This window comes from Saccopteryx leptura, chromosome 3 (genome assembly GCF_036850995.1).
Source record: "Saccopteryx leptura isolate mSacLep1 chromosome 3, mSacLep1_pri_phased_curated, whole genome shotgun sequence".
Taxonomy (NCBI): domain Eukaryota; kingdom Metazoa; phylum Chordata; class Mammalia; order Chiroptera; family Emballonuridae; genus Saccopteryx; species Saccopteryx leptura.
In genome coordinates, this window is record NC_089505.1 from 175,019,170 (window position 1) to 175,042,255 (window position 23,086).

The following is a 23,086-nucleotide window of genomic DNA, read 5'->3' on the forward strand; positions in this document are numbered from 1 at the left end:
CCACTATCTCTAATGAATACATATGCAAAAATCCTAAACAAAATACTAGCAAATCGAATACAATACATTAAAAAAATAATTCATAGCAATCAAGTAGGATTCATTCCAAGAGAACAAGGATGATTTAACATATGCAAATCAATCAATATAATACACCACATGAACATAACAAAGAACAAGAATATATGAGCCTATCAATAAATGCAGAAAACGCATTCAATAAGATACAACATCCATTTATGTGTAAAACACACAATAAAGTAGGTAGAAAGTACCTCAACATAATAAAAGCCATATTTGACAAACCATTAGCCAATATCATACCAAATGGTGAAAAAGTGAAAGTTTTTCCTCTTATATCAGGATCAAGACAAACATACCCACTCTCTCCACTCTTATTCAACATAGTACTATAAGTCTTAGCCAGAGCAATCAGGCAAGAGAAAGAAATAATGGCATCCATACTGGGAAAAAAGAAGTAAAGGTATCACTTTCTGTAGATGACACAATATTGTATACAGAAAACCTCAAAGACTACACTAAAAAAACTATTAGAAACCATAAATAAATACAGTAAAGTCACAGGATACAAAATCAATATACAAAAGTCTACTGCTTTTCTATATGCCAACAAAGAAACTTCAGAAAAGAGATTGAAAAAATAATTCCTTTGATAACTGCAACAACAACAAAAAATACCTAGGAATAAACTTAATAAAGGACGTGTAGGACCTATGTACTGAAAACTACAAAGCGTTATTAAAAGAAACTGAAAAAAGCCACAATAAAATGGAAACATATTCCATGTTTAAGGACCGAAAAAAACCAACATAGTTATTAAAATGGACACATTACCCAAAGCAATATATAAACTTAATGCAATCCCCACTAAAATCCATATGTCATTTTTTAAAGAAATAGAACAAAAAAATCACCAGGTTTGTACAAAACCATAAAAGAACACAAATAGCCAAAGCAATCCTGAAGAAAAAGAATGAAGCTGGAGGTATCACCCTACCTGACTTCAAATATATCCTACAGAGCCACAATAATCAAAACAGTATGGCATTGGCAGAAAAACACACACACAGACCAACAGAACAAAAGCAAGAGCTTTAGTAATGGGGGGAGGGGAATAATAAGGGATAATGATACAGTGGCAGAAAATGATTTGATGTTGGCTGCTGGGCATACAATTCAATCAAGAGTTCAAATGCTTTAGAAATGTTTACCTGAAACCTATGTACTCTTATCAATCAATGTCACCCTATTAAATTTAATTTCTAAATAAAAGGGGGAAAACGAGTTTAGAATGATAATTGTCAGGATCATGACCCTTGTTTGCCTTTTCAGAGGTAATGCAAATTTTAACCAATACCAATTCTAGTCAAACTAAACATAAACTGAATCTAAGCTAATGAGATATAACAGTAGGTAAAATTTACACTAATATACCTAAATTTTGAAAGACAAAACCCATTTTTACTTTCATCTTTAGAACAACATCATGAGAGGTGATACCTATTTTTTCAGGTTTGAGTAGCTTGAAAGAAACTGTTGACGTTCCTTTACCACCCGACTTAGTTGTGACAATTATGTCTCCTTTGTCATTTTTGGCTTGTCCCACTCGACATACTATTTTACTTGCAGACATCCATTCTGCTGTCAGGAGGCAATTATGTCCACAAATTGTCAAGCCTAAAAATAAAAGAATGCATATAACAAAGTTCAAAAGAACAATAATAATCATATATAAAAAGACATTTTTCTTGCTCCTCTTAGTTACACCAGGCCTTGCCAAGAACTAAAAAATAAATCTGAAAATAACATTTCCTCGTTCAATATTACTTCTATTATTGAATATATCTAACATTATTTGCAAATGTACCATTGTTTCTATTGATTTTTGTCTAATCTTTTTCACTAATGTTTAAGACTTAGAGTATATTTGTTTCTTGAAACATCACTGGAATTAGAAAATAATGACCATAAAAATAATGTGTAGGCCTGACCTGTGGTGGCGCAGTGGATAAAGTGTCGACCTGGAAATGCTGAGGTCGCCGGTTCGAAACCCTGGGCTTGCCTGGTCAAGGTACATATGGGAGTTGATGCTTCCAGCTCCTCCCCCCCTTCTTTCTCTCTCTCTCTCCTCTCTCTCTCTCTCTCTCTGTCTCTCCCTCTCCTCTCTAAAATGAATAAATAAAAAAATAAAAAAATAATAATGTGTAGGCATTCTAGATTACTGTACTTAGATGATGAGAATCTTAAATTGCTTTCATGGTTATTAGAAGGGAAATTATTGCTATTATTAGAAGTCTAAGTTATTGATATAAAATTGTAAAGTATAAATAAACATATATATCATTCCTTAAAAACACCTTTATACATCTTCCTGAAAATAATCGACATACATTTTTACTAGTGTTCAATTAGACAGGATGTAACAGAATGAACTAAAGTAGATACTTTATTTTAAGCGTAGTCTGGAGTCTGGTAAATCCAGTAAATGTTTTCAGGCATTACTGGTTTCCTACTTCATTTTTCTTATTTGCTTATCATTCCTCTACAGGCAGACCATTCTGCTTCCTTAGTGTCTTCCTAATGATACTGTTACTATCCTACATTCTGCTTTCAAAATAAACTGGCACTCCCAAAAGATCAGCTCATGCCTGGCATCTCAGGCCCTGATTCCATGCAAATTATAATGTGGGCAACACTAACCAGGGTGGCACTGACAGATGATTGTAAGGAATACATGATCCCTACCAAAACACCAAGATACTACCCTTACCAGCTAGTCTCTATAGTTTCATTACCACAAAATAGGGACCAATAAAATAAATATTTATAAAGAAAACAAACCAAAATATACGTGGCAAAGACATGGCTACTTCACACTTGCTTTTCTCATTATGTATCTTTTCTATACTGTTCAGCAGTCAAATTTAGCAATTACAGTTTTTTTTCCAGGAATACCTGCCAAATTTGGTTAACAAAATATTGGAAGGCATTCATGTTGTTATAACTTAAAACATTACTTAGTAAGAATGTTATATTAACTATAAGGAATAAAAAGCACATGAACATAACATTTTAAAAACATTTAAAATAATGAATTTTAGAGATTTCTCTAAAACATCTATTATTTATTCATGTATGAAATTTTGTTTTACTAATAAAACACTTAAAGGTTCCTTTAGGAGTAAGTTTTCTGTGGGTTTTTTAAAATGTGTAATGACATTGACACATTTTTAAATGTATTGATAATCAAAATTATTTTTTCCCAAATGAGGATTTCTTAGATATCTTTCCTGATAACCAATTTTTGTTACAAAAATTTAAACAATTTAAGAGATTTAAAGCATCTCTGAAACTGCTCTTTATCTCCAAGATAAGTACTGTGAAACACTTCAATGCATATTTGCTCAAATAATTGTTATGTATACCTAACAGTCTGTGTACTGTTTTAAATAAATGGGAAATGTTTTAATTTACAAAAGATTTAATTACAGAGGGTAGGTATTTTGATAACATTCCAGAGCAATATATAACTTAATAATTTTTAATTTTATTGTATCAAAAAGATTCTTGTGATTTTAAATATTAACTCACTTTAGAAAGGAGAAAAACACAACAAATGTCAGGGCTTAATATAAAGTCATTCCTGACAGAAATCCCCTGCTAGAGAACTATCTTATGATTAAAATTGAAACTGGAAACAACTATCAGCTACAAAGACATAGAAAAAACATGTTCAGATGAGCAAACATAAATGATATGTATAATGGTACAAGTTGGAAAAAAAATTCCCAGAACAATAATAGTACATTCATCTGGTTATAGCTGCAATCATTGTTCCTCTGATTTAATATGTCTTCAGCATTTTAACTAAAAAAATTAATACTCACCATATAATTTAAAACATAGGATGAAATAGATTATTTTAAATGTCATGAAAATGAAATAAGACCGTAAAACCTATTTCTTAATTACTTAAGCTTACTTTTGCCAAGTTACTGAAAACTAAGAAACAAGTTACTGAAAACTAAGAAATCTGCTCTATAAAATATAATAAATATTTTTAAAGTAACTTTTAAGTGTTTTAGTTGGCTAATGTAGATATATCTGAGTTAAAAACACTTAAACAATTTAGTAAGTTAAGTTTGCTTTTTAAAAAACTGGTTTCTTGCCAATACATGGGCAAATGAAAACTGATCTACCAAGGTTTATAAAATATACATTTAGTCAAATAAGAATAGTAATGTCTGAAACTAAGGCAAAACTAAAATGTATATAGACTAGTAACTGTCATGTTTAGGAGCTCCCAGTGACTGCCAATTAAAATGTGGGACATAAACTCCATCTGTATGGCCTTTTTCCATACATGTGGGAATTTTTGCACTTTGGATAAAGAAAATTCTGGAATAAGCTATATCAAAAATCAATGTGTAGGATTAGACATGACTATCGTTATAAGAATATATTTAAGTTTTATTTACTGAAGAATCAAAAACTGTAACTAGAAAAACAGTATAAAATGAGACATATTTAAATAACACTAGCAAAAATAATTAGCTGGGAAGTGCAAATCTCAGTTATAAAACACGGTGATGCACTTTCTCTTTTCAAAAGGTTTTCTGAATAGCCAAAACACAATCCGTCAATCAGCAGCTATAATGCAAAAAAAATCAAGTTCCAACTCATAATGTCCAGTACTTGACCAAATTAAGAAATGAGTCAAGAGAATGTCTGAATCCAGATAAATGTATGTGGGGAATCAGAATACTGTACCATATTCAATAACACTTAGTAGAGTCTCTCCCTTTCTCATAATCAATAGAGTGCAGTATACCCTCACACAGAGTTCACAGGAAAATAATCTTAACTGACCATACAATTATATTTCTAATCTGCTCTCTTCCCTGGCTGTATTAACACTCATTTGTATTTTTAAAAAACATAATTAGGCTCTTTAGGGACTGAGACTTAGTGGCTTCCAGCCTTTTTTTTTTTAAGTTTTAGAAGAGATTAAGAAAAGCAAGAAGTGAGAACCACTGACAAACATCAATGCTTAAATAAGCCAAAAGTAAAGGGTCTCCATGATACAGAGGGAGGAGAAACATACTATTCAAACCAGTATGTAAATTATTTATGCTGTATCAACTGGATGCATATCATCCATGTCCTTAAAAAGATTAAAAAGCTTAAAAAGCTTAAAAAACATAAACTGACCCTAAAAACTAAAACTTAGTTTCTTCTAAATAGTATGTAAATGTTAGAGGAAAGCCTAAATAAGAAGATAGATTAACAGGGGTAAGAAGGGATCTTTGGTTGTAAGTCTCTGCAGACTGAGACTACGCATTTACAATAGATTAGTAGTCATGCTCTCAACCATGATGGAACAGCCATGGAACAAAGAAAAGAGTACAAGTAAGGTCTCTAAGTCACCTGGTGAGACAGTATATAGGGGGAGTGAGGATGAGAGCCAAGTGGTACTGACATCACCAGGAGATGGGGTTTAGATTTGAAGAGCAGTAAGAAAGAGAAGAGGAATAATTCACAGGACACCTGAGAAGAAAGAGAGTTGTATAATGAAAGGAAAGCTTAAGAGAGCAAAAACAGTTAGGAGGCTGTTTTAGCAATCTAAAGAGGAGAGAGAAGAGTCAAGGAAATGGAGGCAAATCTCAGCTTTGGAAAACTTTCTGAAGGACTTGGTGAAAAACAATAATGACAAAAATTTTTAACAGAAAAATCAGGAAATCAAATAATTATTTAATTTTTATTCAGCTCATTCTGTACAGACCACAATAATGTCACCTTCACTATTTCAAAATATCTTGCCTCAACTGCCCAACATAAATATGCACTTAGCATGGATACATAGCACAGTCCTTCCCTTACCAATGAGGTCTGTTGGACCAGTCCCCAGGTTTTCTCCTCTAATTGTGACCTTGGTCCATGGTATTCCTTCATTTGGAGAGATGCCTGTCACAAGGGGGGGTTGCCGTGAACGAGACATGGTGCTCTGTTGATCAAACTGGAGATCTAGTTATAGAGATTATGTTAAAAGAGAAAGAAAAAAAAAAATTAGTGCCAACTGAGATAAGCATTGACTCAAAATACAAGAATGCTAAACATTTGGTACCAAAACATAAAAAGTCTTCTTAAACATATAGTTCTGAATTTTTTAGTTGTCATTTAGTCTATCTGCCAACATCCACTGAACATTAAGTTTCTAAGGACACTCTAGCTAGTACTGTAAGGGGCAGAAAAATAATAGAAAACTAAGCCTTTGGTTCTAGAAGCTTTCAGTATCGTGACAGACAGAATCTATGGTGACCATTTATCTCCATGCCTACACCAGCTGAATCCCAAATATTGCTAGAAACTGTTTTACTCCCAATGTTGTTTAAGGAAGATATTTTGAGCAACTACAGTCATAAAAATTAAATGACACTTATATTTCCATAAGTGTACTGAATTTCACTTTATTTTTGTATTATACTTAGTGTAGCAATTCTTTTTTCATGTGTTCAAATCAACATAGTGATATTTTTACAAAAATGATAGTGCAGACATACAGGAAGAAGCGTGAAATGCTAACTGTTCTGGAGTATAGCAGAGTTGGTAAAAGTCCAGTTTCTGAGTCAAATACACCTGTGTTCAAGTCCTGATGTTCCAACTTACTAATTCTGCTCCAAACCTATTTTCATATGTGTAAAAAGGAGGTAATAGATCCTTTCCTAAGGTTACAATTAAGATACATAGGATAATTCTAGCAAAGCACAGTACCTAGCATATAGGCAACCAATAAATAATAAAACTTCACTAATAAATCCTGCAGAACTCCTTAAGTGCCCAAGGCTTCAAACACCCTAGAAGATGAGGATGAGTTTCAGAAAAAAATAGATGGAACTTGCTAGTTAGACATTCTGGACTCTACCTTCCCTCTGCAGTCTGGTAGAAATTAGAAGTATAGTTTCTGAAGAAACCAAGAAGAAGACAGAGATACCAGGCAAAATAGGGGTAATTAAGTGTCAAACTGCATAGCAAACTGTAGAACTCCTCTCCTCCTTCTCTTCATAATAAAATCTTACTAATCTTCTCTCCCTGGATTTTGAAAAAGACTTCTAAACTCAACCTTTTTCATCTCCTGGCACACATCAACTATTACTAAAATTCCACATAATACTAAAAAAAAATTTTTCAATCTAATTAAAAAAAAAGGTATAACTTCGATTCATTCACACCAGAAGGCGTCGTTGAGTTGGCTATTGTCATTCTCTTTTTATATGACAGAATCTAAGGGAAAACAGGTCAGTTCACCTGACTAAATAGTCAGGTACTGCATGTTTTAAAAATTCTTGTGGCACACCACAAGATTATTGATTACTCTGCCTTACTATATGCAATCCATTCCCAGCAAACAACAGAGTTAATTCTCCAACATATGAATCTCATAAACACCAACCCTCATTTAAAAATAAAAATCTCCCATGAAACCCCACTGCTCAGCGGCCCACAGTGCCCACAAAATCCTTAACATTTTATTAAAACCTGTGAAAACTAGATTCCTCTACATTTCCTACTTCACCTTCAGTCATTTTCCTCAGTCATCAGACACTTAGTGCATGAGCCTGTTCACCTGTTATGAACAGCCAGGTATTTTTTATTATTATTATTTACTTCATTGATTTTAGAGAGAGAGGAAGGAAGAAACAAGAACATCGATCTGTTCCTGTATGTGACTGGGGATCGAACCAGCAACCTTTGTGCTTCAGGATAATGCTCTAACCAACTGAGCCATTCAGCCAGGACCAGTCAAGTATTTTTATGCTTTTGTGATTTCCCTTATCATGTTTCAACTAAACAGAAAGTCTAAGTTTGTTAAATCCTTACCAATATTTCAAGGTCAAGCTAAATGTTATCGTCTCTAATGAAGTCTCACTGATTCTCCTACAATGCTTCTGCTACATCATCCTAATATTCACTGTGCTTTAAATAAACTTTAGATATATTTGTGTCTAAACACATGATGTTTAATCAATTCAATATCTCCAATGCCTGTCACAGAGCACCTGACACCAAAAAGGCATGTCATATAATTGCTAAGAGGTCGAATAAATGTTTTTTAAAATAAGACAAACATAGCAGTAGAGGATAGGGATAGAGGAGATGCATTACAAACACACACACACACAAGTTTAAGACACTTGTATACAATAGCATAAAAAAGGATAAAATACTCAGAAATTAGTTATGTACCTTGGTCTTAGAGAAGATTTTATGAATTTGATCCCAAAAGCAAGAGAAGTAAAGGCAACAATAAATGAATGGGACTAGGGACTACATCAATCTAAAAAGCTTCTGCAGAGCAAAAGAAACTATGAACCAAACAAAAAAGCAACCTACTGAATGAGAGAAGATATTTGCAGCTCTGATAAGGTGTTAATATTCAAAATAGATAAAGAACTCATACAACTCAACACCAAACAATCCAAGTAAAAAACAGGCAGAGGACCTGAACACATGCTTCTCCCAAAAAAACAAATAGCCAACAAATACTTGAAAAGATGCTCAACTTCATAAGCTATTGGGGGAATACAAATCAAAACTACAATGAGATACCACCTCACACTTGTTAGAATGGCTATTATCAACAAAACAAGTAATAACAAGTGTTGGAGAGGCTGTGGAGAAAAAGGAACCCTCATTCATTGCTGATGGGGACATAAATCAGTACAGTCATCATGGAATACAGTATGAAGGTTCCTTAAAAAATTAAGAATAGTGTTATCATATGACCCAGTAACCCCTTTTCTGGGTATTTACCTAAAAATTTTGAAAACATTTATTTGCATTCCTATGTTCATTGCAGCATTATTCACAGTGGCCAAGAAATGAAAACTGAAGTGGCTTTTGATAAAGGATTGGATAAAGAAGACGTGGTATGTATTATACATACAATGGAATACTACTCAGCCATAAGAAATGATGAAATCGTGCCATTTGTGATTACATTCATAGATGGTTCTTGAAAATATCATGCTAAATGAAATAAGTCAGACAGAAAAAGTTACAAACCGTATGATTTTACTTATCTCTGGAATATAAAACTGAAACTCTAGACACAGACAGTATAGTGGTTACCAGAAGGAAAAGGGGTGAAGGGGTAGTAAAGGGCAAAGGGGATCAAACACATGGTGACGGATGATCTGACTGGTGGTGGACATACAATGCAATTAACAGATCATGTATCATAGAATCATATACTTATAACCTATACAATTTTATTAACCCATGCCACCCCAATAAATGTAATTAAGAAGACATGTTTCAAAGAACACCACCAAGAAAGTAAAAAGACAACACACAGAATAAGAGAAAATATTTGTAAGTAGTATAGTTGATAAAAGACTTGTATCTAGAATTTATAAAAAAGACAACTCAATAGTAAAAAAAATTAAATACAATTTTTAAATGGGCAAAGATTCTGAATAGCCATTTTGCCAAAAAAGATACAAAAATATTTTATAAGCACAGGAAAAGAAGCCCAATGTCATTAGTCACTGGGGAAATGAAAATCAAAACCTATTTGGCCCTGATCATTGGCTTAGTTGGTTAAGGGCGTTGTCTCAAAACAACAAGGTTACGGGTTCGATCCCCGGTCAGAGCACACATGAGAGGCAAACAAAAAATGCACAACAGAGTGAAACAACAAATGTTTCCCTTCACCCTGTCCTCTCTATCCTTTCCTCTCTCTGTTCTCTAAAAATTAATAAAAACTAAGCCCCAATCAGATAGCTCAGTTAGTTGGTGTGTCATCCGGAGTGCAGAGGTTGCCAGTTTGACTTCCTGGTCAGAACACTACAGGAGCAGTTCAATGTTGCTGTCTCTCTCTCTCTCCCTGGCTCTATCTAAAAAGTAAATAAATAAATAATAAAATAAAAAATAAGGTATTGCTTTATGTACACCCATAAAAGGCTGTAATCAAAAAAGAAAAAACATAGTATGTTGGGAAGACTGTGGAAAAATTAGAATCATTTTACATTGTTGGAGGGAATGTAAAAGTTACAAGCATTCTGAAAAACAGTTTGGCAATTCCTTACAAAGTTAACATAGAGTTATTACCTGATTCATCACTTCCATTCTTAAGTATATATCCAAGAGAAATGAAAACTTACGTTCACATAAGAACATCCATGAATGTTCACAGGATTATTAAATAATAGCCAAAAAGTAGAATCAACTTAACTGATATAAGGGTAAATAAAATGTAATACATCCTTACAATGGAATATATTTGGCATGAGAAAAAGGAAACAGAAATGAAGTACTCACATGCCACATAATAGGTAATTATCAAAAACATTATACTAAGTCAAAGGAGCCAGCCACAAAGAACCACATACTATATAATTTCATTTATCTATAAATGTCTGGAATAGACAAATCTATCGAGTCAGAAAGTAGATCAGTAGTTGCATTTCTAATGGCATTTTCACAGAACTGGAATAATCCTAAACCGTACATGGAACCACAAAAGACCCCAAATAGCCAAAGCAATCTAGAGAAAGAACAACAAGTTCGAGGTATCAAACTTTACCTGATCATCAAACTATCTATATTACAAGGCTGATGTAATCAAAACAGCATGGTTCTGGCATAAAAGGACACATAGATCAATAGAACAAAATAGAGGGCCCAGAAATAAACTCACACCTATATGGTCAATTAATCTACAACAATCAAGGCAAGAACATGGAGTCAAGGTAATCTCTTCAGTTAATGGTGCTGAAAAACTGGACAGATACATGTAAAGAGAGAAAAATATACAGTGACAGAAAATGACTTGACTTTGGGTGATGGGCACAAAACTCAATCAACAGTTCAAATGCTATAGAAATGTTCACCTAAAACCCATGCATGTACTCTTGTTGATCAATGCTACCCCATTAAATTTAATTTCAAAATAAAAATATTTAATAAAAAATTAAATGTTAGATTAATTTTAATTAATAAGACCTCTTACTTATACCATATTAAAAAATAAAAGGAAAACAGATTAGAGACCTAATTGTAAGATCTAAAATCATAAAATTCCTACAAGAAAACGTAAATAATAAACTCTCTGATACTATCTTGAGCAGTATTTTTCAGGATATATCCCCTAGAACAAAGATAATAAAAGCAAAAATAAACAAATGAAACTACATGATACTAAAGAATTTTTGCACTGAATAGAAAACCACTGACAAAAAACCAAACCTACTGATTAGAAAACATATTTGCCAATTATATAGACTATAAGGGATTAATATCCAAAATATGGAATTTATACAGCTCAACAAATAATGTGATTTTAAAATGGACAGAGTACATGAATAGATATTTCTCCAAAGACATACAGATTTCTAACAGACCCATGAAAAAAATGCTTAACATCACTAATCATCAGAAAAATGCAAACTATAACCACAATGTAATACCACCTCAGACTTGTAAGAATGGTTATCATCAATAAACCAACAAACAAGTGTAGGCAAGGCTATGGAGAAAAAGAAACCCTCGTACAATGTTGGTGGGACTATAAATTGGCGCAGCCACTCTGAAAGACAGCATAAAAGTTTCTCAAAAAATTAAAAATAAAACTACCATATGTCTCAGCAATTCCACTTGTGGGTACTTAGCCAAAGAAATCCAAAACACTAATTTAAAAACAGATATGGGGTTCGATTCTCAGCCAGGGCACACAGCAGAAGCACCCATCTGCTTCTCCACCCCTCCCTCTGCCCTTCTGCTCTGTCTCTCTCTTCCCCTCCCGCAGCCAAGGTTCCACTGGAGCAAAGTTTGCCCGGGCGCTGAGGATGGCTCTGTGGCCTCTGCCTCAGGCGCTAGAATAGCTCTGATTGCGGCAGAGCGACGCCCCAAGATGGGCAGAGCATCGCCCCCTGGTGGGCATGCCGGGTGGATCCCGGTCGGGCACAGGTGGGAGTCTGTCTGACTGCCTCCCCATTTCCAACTTCGGAAAAATACGAAAAACAAAACAAAACAAAAAAAAAACCAGATATGAGCCCTGGCCGGTTGGCTCAGTGGTAGAGCATCGGCCTGGCGTGCAGGAGTCCCAGGTTCGATTTCCGACCAGGGCACACAGGAGAAGCGCCCATCTGCTTCTCCACCCCTCCCTCTCTCCTTCCTCTCTGTCTCTCTCTTCCCCTCTCGCAGCCAAGGCTCCATTGGAGCAAAGTTGGCCCAGGTGATGAGGATGGCTCTATGGCCTCTGCCTCAGGCACTAGAATGGCTCTGGTTGCAACAGAGCAATGCTCCAGATGGGCAGAGCATTGCCCCCTGGTGGGCATGCCAGGTGGATCCCGGTTGGGCGCATGCGGGAGTCTGTCTGACTGCCTTCCCGTTTCCAACTTCAGAAAAATAAAAAAAAAAAAACCCAAAAAACAGATATGCAGCCTGAGCAGACGGTGGCACAGTGGATAGAGCATCAGATTGGGATGTGGAGGACCCAGGTTCAAGACCCCGAGGTTGCCAACTTGAGTGCGGGCTCATCTGGTTTGAACAAAGCTCAGCAGCTTGGACCCAAGGTCGCTGGCTCAAGCAGGGGGTTGCTCAGTCTGCTGAAGGCCCACGGTCAAGGCACATATGAGAAAGCAATCAATGAACAACTAAGGTGTCGCAACGAAAAACTGATAATTGATGCTTCTCATCTCTCTTCCTTCCTGTCTGTCTGTCCCTATCTATCCCTCTCTGACTGTCTCTGTAAAAAACAACAACAAAAAAAAACAGATATGCATCCTATGTTCATTGCAGCCTTTTTTTTTTAATTTAAAATTTTTATTTAGAAAATTAACTTTAACAGGGTGACATTGATCAATAAGAATATATAAATGTTACAGAACAATTCTGTAACATTTGAACTGTTGACTGTTGTATACTCATCACCCAAAATCAAATTATTTGCTGTCACCTTATATATGACCCACTTTACATCCTTCTCCCCACCACTCCGCCCTCGCCATTCACTCGTCTCCTTCCACCTACCCTCATTTCCCTTCCCTCTGCTAACCACTTCACTTTTATCTATAATATATCCATAAATCTGTTTTATATCCCACCTATGTGTAAAATCATCCAGTTCTTAGCTTTTTTTCTGATTTACTTCTTTCACTCAGTATAATGGTCTCAAGGTCCATCTATGTCAGGGGTCAGGAACCTATGGCTTGTGAGCCAGATGTGGCTCTTTTGATGGCTGCATCTGGCTCGCAGACAAATCTTTAATAAAAATGATAATAACATTAAAAATATAAAACATTCTCATGTATTACAATCCATTCATTTCCTACCACTCATGTTCATGTTTGCGGGTGGCTGGAGCCAATCACAGCTGTCCTCCGGGACACCACCAAACTTTTCTTGGATAATGCATAACGTACACGGGTCGTTGTGAGGTCGGGAAGTAACTTCCTTCCTTTTAATCGTCAGATAGCTAATTGCAGAAACCCTTTGAAGAAGATGGCTAAAAGAAAAAAAGATGAGGAGTATCATACTTTTCAGCAGGAATGGACAGAAGAATTCGCCTTTGTGGAGAGAGCAGGTTCTGCAGTGTGTCTAATATGCAATGATAAAATTGCATCGATGAAACAGTCAAATATAAAATGGCACTTCGATACATGCCATGCTACATTTGCATCAAAATATCCAGCGGGGGACAGCAGGAAGAAAGCATGTCAAGAGCTACTGTGCAGAGTGCAAGCTAGTCAGCAGCAACTCTGTGTTTGGACCCAAAAGGTGACTAGAATTTGGCTAGCTATGCTGGTGCTTTAGCAATTCTGAAAAATGGAAAGCCATTCACAGATGAAAGTATGTCAAAACATTAATGCTTGATATTGCCAATAAAAACTTTTGACGACTTTTCGGATAAAGACAAGATAATCAAACGAACAAAAGACATGCCTCTGTCGGCAAGAACTGTTCATGACTGTATCTGTCATGATGGCAAATCAAATTGAGGCAACACAAGTGAAAGACATAAATACAGCACCATTGTTTTCTCTTGTTTTGTTTTGTTTTTTTTATTATTTTTTAATTTTTTTTTTATTGTATTTATTTTTAATGGGGTGACATCAGTAAATCAAGATACATATATTCAAAGATAACATGTCCAGGTTATCTTAAAGTTCAATTATGTTGCATACCCATCACCCAAAGTCAGATTGTCCTGTCACCCTCTATCTAGTTCTCTTTGTGCCCCTCCCCCTCCCCCTTCCCTTTCCCTCTCCTCCCTCCCCCCGTAACCACCACACTCTTATCAATGTCTCTTGGTCTCACTTTTATGTCCCATCTATGTATGGAAAAATGCAGTTCCTGGTTTTTTCTGATTTACTTATTTCACTCCGTATAATGTTGTCAAGGTCCCACCATTTTGCTATAAATGATCCGATGTCATCATTTCTTATGGCTGAGTAGTATTCCATGGTGTATATGTGCCAAATCTTCTTTATCCAGTCATCTATTGATGGGATTTTTGGTTGTTTCCATATGCTGGCCACTGTGAACAATGCTGCAATGAACATGGGGCTGCATGTGTCTTTACAAGTCAATGTTTCTGAGTTTTTGGGGTATATACCCAGTAGAGGGATTGCTGGGTCATAAGGTAGTTCTATTTTCAGTTTTTTGAGGAACCACCATACTTTCTTCCATAATGGTTGTACTACTTTACATTCCCACCAACAGTGGATGAGGGTTCCTTTTTCTCCACAACCTCTCCAACATTTGCTATTACCTGTCTTGTTAATAATAGCTAATCTAACAGGTGTGAGGTGGTATCTCATTGCAGTTTTGATTTGCATTTCTCTAATAACTAAAGAAGATGAGCATCTTTTCATATATCTGTTGGCCATCTGTATTTCTTCCTGGGAGAAGTGTCTGTTCATATCCTCTTCCCATTTTTTTATTGGATTGTTTGTTTGTTGTTGAGTTTTATGAGTTCTTTGTATATTTTGGATATTAGGCCCTTATCTGAGCAGGTGCTTAAAAATATCATTTCCCAATTAGTTGGCTGTCTGTTTATCTTGTTATCAATTTCTCTTGCTGAACAAAAACTTCTTAATCTGATGTAGTCCCATTCATTAATTTTTGCCTTCACTTCTCTTGCCTGTGGAGTCAAATTCATAAAATGCTCTTTAAAGCCCAGGTCCATGAGTTTGGTACCTATGTCTTCTTCTATGTACTTTATTGTTTCAGGTCTTATGTTTAGATCTTTGATCCATTTTGAGTTAATTTTAGTACAGGGGGACAAACTGTAGTCCAGCTTCATTCTTTTGCATATGGCTTTCCAGTTTTCCCAGCACCATTTGTTGAAGAGGCTTTCTTTTCTCCATTGTGTGTTGTTGGCCCCTTTATCAAAAATTATATTATTATTTCTGGGCTTTCTATTCTGTTCCATTGGTCTGAGTGTCTATTTTTATGCCAATACCATGCTGTTTTGATTGTCGTGGCCCTATAATAAGAGTTTGAAGTCAGGTATTGTAATGCCCCCAGCTTCATTCTTTTTCTTTAGGATTGCTTTGGCTATTCGGGGCTTTTTATAGTTCCATATAAATCTAATGATTTTTTGCTCCATTTCTTTAAAAAATGTCATTGGAATTTTGATGGGAATTGCATTAAATTTGTATATTGCTTTGGGTAATATGGCCATCTTAATTATATTTATTCTACCTAACCAAGAACAAGGAATATTCTTCCATCTCATAATGTCTTTTTCGATTTCCCTTAACAATGGTTTATAGTTTTCATTGTATAAGTCCTTTACATTCTTTGTTATGTTTATTCCTAGGTATTTTATTTTTTTTGTTGCAATCGTGAAGGGGATTATTCTTTTGAGTTCATTCTCAAATGTTTCATTGTTGGCATATAGAAAGGCTATTGACTTCTGTATGTTGATTTTGTATCCTGCGACCTTACTGTATTGGCTTATTTTTTCTAGAAGTATTTTTGTGGATTCTTTGGGGTTTTCGATGTATAGGATCACATCATCTGCAAAAAGTGATACCTTTACTTCTTCTTTTCCGATATGGATGCCTTTTATTTCTTTGTCTTGTCTGATTGCTGTGGCAAGAACCTCTAGTACCACATTAAATAAGAGTGGAGAGAGTGGACAACCCTGTCTTGTTCCTGATTTAAGGGGGAAAGCCTTCAGTTTTGTGCCATTTAGTATGTTGGTAGCTGATGGTTTATCATATATGGCCTTTATCATGTTGAGATATTTTCCTTCTATACCCATTTTGTTGAGAGTCTTAAACATAAAATTGTGTTGTATTTTATCAAAAGCCTTTTCTGCATCTATTGATAATATCATGTGATTCTTGTTCTTTGTTTTGTTGATATGGTGTATTACGTTGACCGTTTTACGTATGTTGAACCATCCTTGAGATTCTGGGATGAATCCCACTTGATCAAGATGTATTACTTTTTTAATATGTTGTTGTATTCGATTTGCTAGTATTTTGTTTAGTATTTTAGCATCTATATTCATTAGAGATATTGGTCTGTAGTTTTCTTTTTTTGTGCCATCCTTGCCTGGTTTTGGTATAAGGGTTATGTTTGCCTCATAAAATGTGTTTGGAAGTATTGCTTCTTCTTCAATTTTTTGGAAGACTTTCTGTAGAATGGGAACCAAGTCTTCTTTGAAGGTTTGATAAAATTCGCTGGTATAGCCGTCTGGGCCTAGACTTTTATTTTTGGGGAGGTTTTTAATGGTTTTTTCTATTTCTTCTCTACTAATAGGTCTGTTTAGGCTTTCTGCTTCTTCATGACTCAGTCTAGAAAGGTTGTATTGTTCTAGGAATTTATCCATTTCTTCTAGGTTGTTGAATTTAGTGGCATAAAGTTTTTCATAGTATTCTACAATAATTCTTTGTATATCTACGATGTCTGTGGTGATTTCTCCTCTTTCATTTTGGATTTTGTTTATATGAGTTCTTTCTCTTTTTTCCTTGGTAAGTCTTGCCAAGGGTTTGTCAATTTTGTTGATTTTTTCAAAGAACCAGCTCCTTGTTCTATTAATTTTTTCTATAGTTTTTCTGTTCTCTAATTCATTTATTTCTGCTCTGATTTTTATTATCTCCTTTCTTCGGCTGGTTTTGGGTTGTCTTTGTTCTTCATTTTCTAGTTCCTTAAGGTGTGAAGTTAAGTGGTTTACTTGGGCTCTCTCTTGTTTGTTCATATATGCCTGAAGTGATATGAACTTCCCTCTTATCACAGCTTTTGCTGCATCCCATAGATTCTGCTATGTCGTATTATCATTTTCATTTGTCTGTATATATCTTTTGATCTCTGCACTTATTTCTTCTTTGACCCATTCATTTTTTAAAAGTATGTTGTTTAGTTTCCACATTTTTGTGGGATTTTTTCCCTCTTTTTTGCTGTTGAATTCTAGTTTCAAGGCTTTATGATCAGAAAATATGCTTGGTACAACTTCAATTTTTCTGAATTTGCTGATGTTGTTTTTGTGGCCCAACATATGGTCAATTCTTGAGAATGATTCTTGTACACTGGAGAAAAATGTATACTCAGTCACTTTGGGATGAAATGTCCTGTAGATGTCTATCATATCCAGGTGCTCTAGTGTTTTGTTTAAGGCCACTATGTCTTTGTTGATTCTCTGTTTGGATGACTGATCTAGAGCCGTCAGCGGTGTATTGAGGTCTCCAAGTATGATTGTATTTTTGTCAGTTTTTGTTTTAAGGTCAATAAGTAGCTGTCTTATATATTTTGGTGCTCCTTGGTTTGGTGCATATATATTAAGAATTGTTATGTCTTCTTGATTCAGTGTCCCCTTAGCCATTATGAAATGGCCATTTTTGTCTCTGAGTACTTTTGCTGTCTTGTAGTCAGCATCATCAGATATGAGTATTGCTACGCCTGCTTTTTTGTGGATGTTATTTGCTTGGAGTATTGTTTTCCAGCCTTTCACTTTGAATTTGTTTTTATCCTTGTTACTTAGATGAGTTTCTTGTAGGCAGCATACAGTTGGATTTTCTTTTTTGATCCATTCGGCTACTCTGTGCCTTTTTATTGGTGAGTTTAACCCGTTTACATTTAGTGTAATTATTGACACTTGTGAGTTCCTCATTGCCATTTTATAGATTGCTTTCTGTTAGTTTTGTGCCTTGTTTGATTCTTCTCTTTCGTTTTTTTATCTTTTGTTTTTATTTGGTTGTGTTCCATACATCTTTCCTCTGTTGCTACCTTTTTTAAATCATGTGCTTCTGTGGTGGTTTTTTCAATGATGATTACCATTAAGTACTGAAAAGGGTTCCTACCCTGTTCATTGTAGTGCACTATTTTGTGAGTACTTTGGCCCTCCATCGCCCTTTGCTACTGTTAATCTTCATCCTCTCCCCCCTTTCTTATTGTTGTCACAGTTTAAAGTTGGTTTTGTTATGTTCTTCTTGGAGCTTTTACTTGTGGCTTTGTTGTTGTTGTTTTTTTATTCTTTGTATCTGATTGGAGAACCCCCTTTAGTATTTCCTGGAGTGGGGGTTTTCTCGTGACAAATTCTCTCATCTTTTCTGTATCTGTGAATGTTTTTATTTCTCCTTCATATTTGAAGGATAGCTTTGATGGGTATAGTATTCGTGGCTGAAAGTTCCTCTCTTTCAAGACTTTAAATATTGGGGTCCACTCTCTTCTAGCTTGTAGAGTTTCTGCTCAGAAATCTGATGATAATCTAATGGGCCTTCCTTTATATGTTGTATTCTTCTTTTCCCTGGCTGCCTTGAGAATTTTTTCTTTGCAGTTGGTTTGTGCCAATTTTATTATGATGTGCCTTGAAGTAGGTTTGTTGTGGTTAAGAAAACTTGGAGTTCTGTTTGCTTCTAGAATTTGAGGTTTTAGTTCTTTCCACAGGCTTGGGAAGTTCTCATCTATTATTTGTTTGAGTATGTTCTCCATTCCATTTTCTCTCTCTTCTCCCTCTGATATACCTATTATTCTTATGTTATTCTTTTTGATGGAGTCAGATAATTCCTGTAGGGCTATCTCATTTTTTTTAATTTTTAAATCTCTTTCTTCTTCTCTTTGTTGAGCCTCAAGTTGCTTGTCTTCTATTTCGCTAATCCTCTCTTCAATCTGGCCTGTTCTATTAGCTAAGCTTGTTACCTCATTTTTCAGCTCATGAATTGAGTTTTTCATCTCTGATTGATTTGTTTTTATAGTTTCAATTTCCTTGGAGACATACTCTTTGTGTTCATCGAGTTGTTTTCTGAGCTCCCTAAATTGCCTTTCTGTGTTTTCTTGTATATCTCTGAGTATTTTTAGGATTTCTATTTTAAATTCTCTGTCGTTTAACTCCAAGGTTTCCAATATCTTAAATTTTTTCTCCATAGATTTTTCCTCATCTCTCTGTGTTACCTCTCTTTCTTTTGTATCCATGATATTCGATTTTCTCTTCTTTAATGGCATCTGAGGGTGGTTTTCTTGATAGTATTAATGAGATTTTATAAGGAATAAAATGATAAAAAAATAAAAATAAAAAATTTCGTGTTTTTTTTTTTAAAAATTAATCATTAAATAAAGAAAAATAAAATAAGATAAAAATTTGAGGGAAAAAAAAAAAAAAAAGGAATAATTCTTTCCCCTCCTTTTTTCCTCTCCTCTCCTCTCCCCTCTTTTTTGAGAAAATCTTGTGATGAACTGTGAATTATATTGTACTAGATAGAACAAACAATACCTGTGGCGGAGGGCCTGAATTGGGGAGAAGTAATATAGGGGTAAAGGAAAAAGACAAAAAAGAGAAAAAATAAATAAAAGAAAAAAATATTTATATATAATAAAGGGCGGGAGCAGTATAGACCCACAAAAAGCAAATTAGGAAAAAATTTGGGTCTCTCTTGTTTTGGATGAGTCAACAGCCGTAAGCCATTTATCCCAGTTCAGCGTGATTGCAAGGTATGCTGTCGGTGACACACTAGGTAAGGAAAGTTTGCTGTTTTGCCTATGAAAGAGACAACAAGAGGGGAGGATTTATTCAAGTCTTACACTGAGTTCGCTAAAGAAAAAAAATCTACCAATGGATAAACTTATTTCAGTGTGTACTGATGGTGCTCCGTGCATGGTGGGGAAAAACAGAGGATTCGTAGCACTTTTTTGTGAACATGAAAAGAGACCCATCCTAAGTTTTCACTACATCCTACATCAGGAGGCACTTTGTGCTCAGATGTGTGGTGAGCAGCGTGGTGAGGTGATGTCGGTGGCCATTCAGGTGGTCAACTTAATAAAAACAATAGTTGCCCGAGCTTTAAATGATCGCCAGTTTAAAACACTGCTGGATGAAGTTGGGAATAATTATCCTGCTATGCTTCTGCACAGCAATGTGCGGTGGTTGTCAAGAGGGAAGGTGCTCAGCCCTTTCGCAGCTTGTCTGAGCAAAATCCGGACTTTTCTTGAAATGAAAACTGTCAAGCATCCTGAGTTAACTAACACTGAAGTTTTACTATATCATGGACATGATTGAACATCTGAACCAGCTCAATGTGAAAATGCAAGGCATTGGAAATACAGTCTTATCCCTTCAACAAGCAGTGTTTTAATTTGAAAACAAGCTGGAACTCTTCATCGCGGACATTGAAACAGGTTGTTTACTACACTTTGAAAAACTGGGAGAGTTGGCCCTGGCTGGTTGGCTCAGCGGTAGAACGTCGGCCTAGCGTGCGGAGAACCCGGGTTCGATTCCCGGCCAGGGCACATGGGAGAAGCGTCCATTAGCTTCTCCACCCCTCCGCCGCACCTTCCTCTCTGTCTCTCTCTTCCCCTCCCGCAGCCAAGGCTCCATTGGAGCAAAGATGGCCCGGGCGCTGGGGATGGCTCCTTGGCCTCTGCCCCAGGCGCTAGAGTGGCTCTGGTCGCAACATGGCGACACCCAGGATGGGCAGAGCATCGCCCCATGGTGGGCAGAGCATCGCCCCTGGTGGGCGTGCCGGGTGGATCCCGGTCGGGCGCATGCGGGAGTCTGTCTGACTGTCTCTCCCTGTTTCCAGCTTCAGAAAATAGCAAAAAAAAAAAAAAAAAAAAAAGAAGAGAAAAACTGGGAGAGTTTAAAGATGCATGCACAGCAAGTGACACTGCTCAACATCTTGATCTCCAGCAGCTAGCAGGCTTCACATCTAATCTCCTGCAATCATTCAAAGCACGCTTTGGAGAATTTTTGTGAGTGCACTCGTCTTTTTAAGTTCATCAACCATCCACATGAGTGTGCAGTGGACAGCACCGACCTGAGTTACATCCCCAGTGTCTCCATCAGAGATTTTGAGCTACAAGCTGCTGATCTGAAGGCCTCAGACATGTGGGTGAATAAGTTAAAGTCACTGAATGAAGATTTGGAAAGACTTGCACGACAGCAAGCAGAATTGGTGAGCAAACACAAGTGGGGAGAAATGAAAAAACTTCAACCCACAGACCAGCTGATTGTCAAAACTTGAAATGCACTTTCCGTCACATACCACACACTGCAGCGTGTGAGTATTACTGTACTGACAATGTTTGGCTCTATGTATGCATGACATCTAAAGAACCTTAAGACCAACCTACAATCATGTTTAATGGATGGAAGACTCAACGCCTGCATGAAGCTTAACCTCACCACGCATCAACCAGACTACAAAGCCATCAGCAAAACCATGCAGTACCAGAAGTCGCATTAATGGTAAGAAGTACTTTATTCATCATTGGTTAGCAACAGCATAACAACGTTACTAAAAAGAATTCAGAGACTTATTGTACTTTAAAAGTGTTGGTCTTACATAAAATGCACACATTTACTTGTATTTAGTGTTAAACATATTGTATGGTTCTCACAGAATTACATTTTTAAATATGTGGCGTTCATGGCTCTCTCAGCCAAAAAGGTTCCTGACCCCTGATCTGTTGTTGAAAATTTCACTATGTTATTGTTTCTTATGGCTGACTAGTATTCCATTGTGTGTGTGTGTAATGTAAATAATGCTGCAATGAACATGGGGGTGTATGTGTCTTTACATACTAATGTTTTCGAGTTTTGCGGGTAGAGGGATTGCCGGGTCATATGATAATTCTATTCTTAATTTTTTGAGGAACCACCATACTTTCTTCCATAATAGTCATTCTAATTTGCATTCCCAACAGCAGTGAATGAGGGTTCCTTTTTCTCCACAGCCTAACACTCGTTATTTTCTGTCTTGTTGATAACAGCCAATCTAACAGGGGTGAAGTGGTATCTCATTATAGTTTACATTTTCATTTCTCTAATAGCTAGTAAAGATGAGCATCTTTTCATATACCTGTTGGCCATCTATGTATCCTCTTGGGAAAAGTATCTGTTCAGGTCCTTTCCCCACTTTTTAATTGGATGGTTTGCTTGTTTGTTGCTGAGCTTTCTGAGTTCTTTATATGTAGTATTTTGAATATTAAACTCTTACAAGAGCTGTTGTTTGCAAATATCCCCATTTAGTTGGCTGCCTATATGTTTTGTTGTCAGTTTCTTTTGCTGTGCAGCTTATTTTGATGTAGTCTCAATCCATTTATTTTTGCCTTTACTTCCCTTGCGTTTGGGGTCAAATTCATAAATTGTTCTCTACAGCCAAGGTCCATGAGTTTAGTACCTATGTTTTCTTCTATGAAATTTATAGTTTTAGGTCTTATATTTAGGTCTTGGATACATTTTGAATTAATTTTTGTTCAGGGGAACAAACTGTAGTCAAGTTTCATTCTTTTGCATGTGGTTTTCCAATTTTCCCACACAACTTATTGAAGAGGTTTTCTTTTCACCACTGCGTGTTTTTGGCTACTTTGTCGAAGATGAGTTGTCCATATAAATGTTGTTATATTTCTGGGCTCTCGATTCCGTTCCATTGGTCTGCATATCTGTTTTTCTGCCAATACCATGTTGTTTTGATCGTGGCTCTAGTATAATTTGAAGTCAGGTAGTGTGATACCTCCAGTGTTATTTTTCCTCAGGATTGTTTTGGCTATTAGTGGTTTGTTTTTGTTTTTTTGTTTTTTTAAACTTGGATTAGCTTCCCTCTCATTTTAAATAGTT

At 35.9% G+C, this 23,086-nt stretch overlaps 1 protein-coding gene across 4 annotated transcripts in view; it reads right to left on the bottom strand.

Annotated features, from left to right (window-relative positions):
- The window catches only part of EXOC2 (exocyst complex component 2), a 386,269-nt gene that overhangs the window by 155,007 nt on the left and 208,176 nt on the right, over window positions 1–23,086 (bottom strand). For 3 of the 4 annotated variants that reach the window (XM_066376909.1, XM_066376910.1, XM_066376911.1), the window contains 2 exons: window positions 5,902–6,045; window positions 1,522–1,698 (listed from right to left, as the gene is read on the bottom strand). In XM_066376909.1, the coding sequence (XP_066233006.1) occupies window positions 1,522–1,698; window positions 5,902–6,045 (321 nt within the window). Of the gene's footprint in view, window positions 1–1,521; window positions 1,699–5,901; window positions 6,046–13,355; window positions 13,529–23,086 lie in introns of all 4 variants that reach the window. The other variant, XM_066376908.1, reaches the window with a different exon arrangement.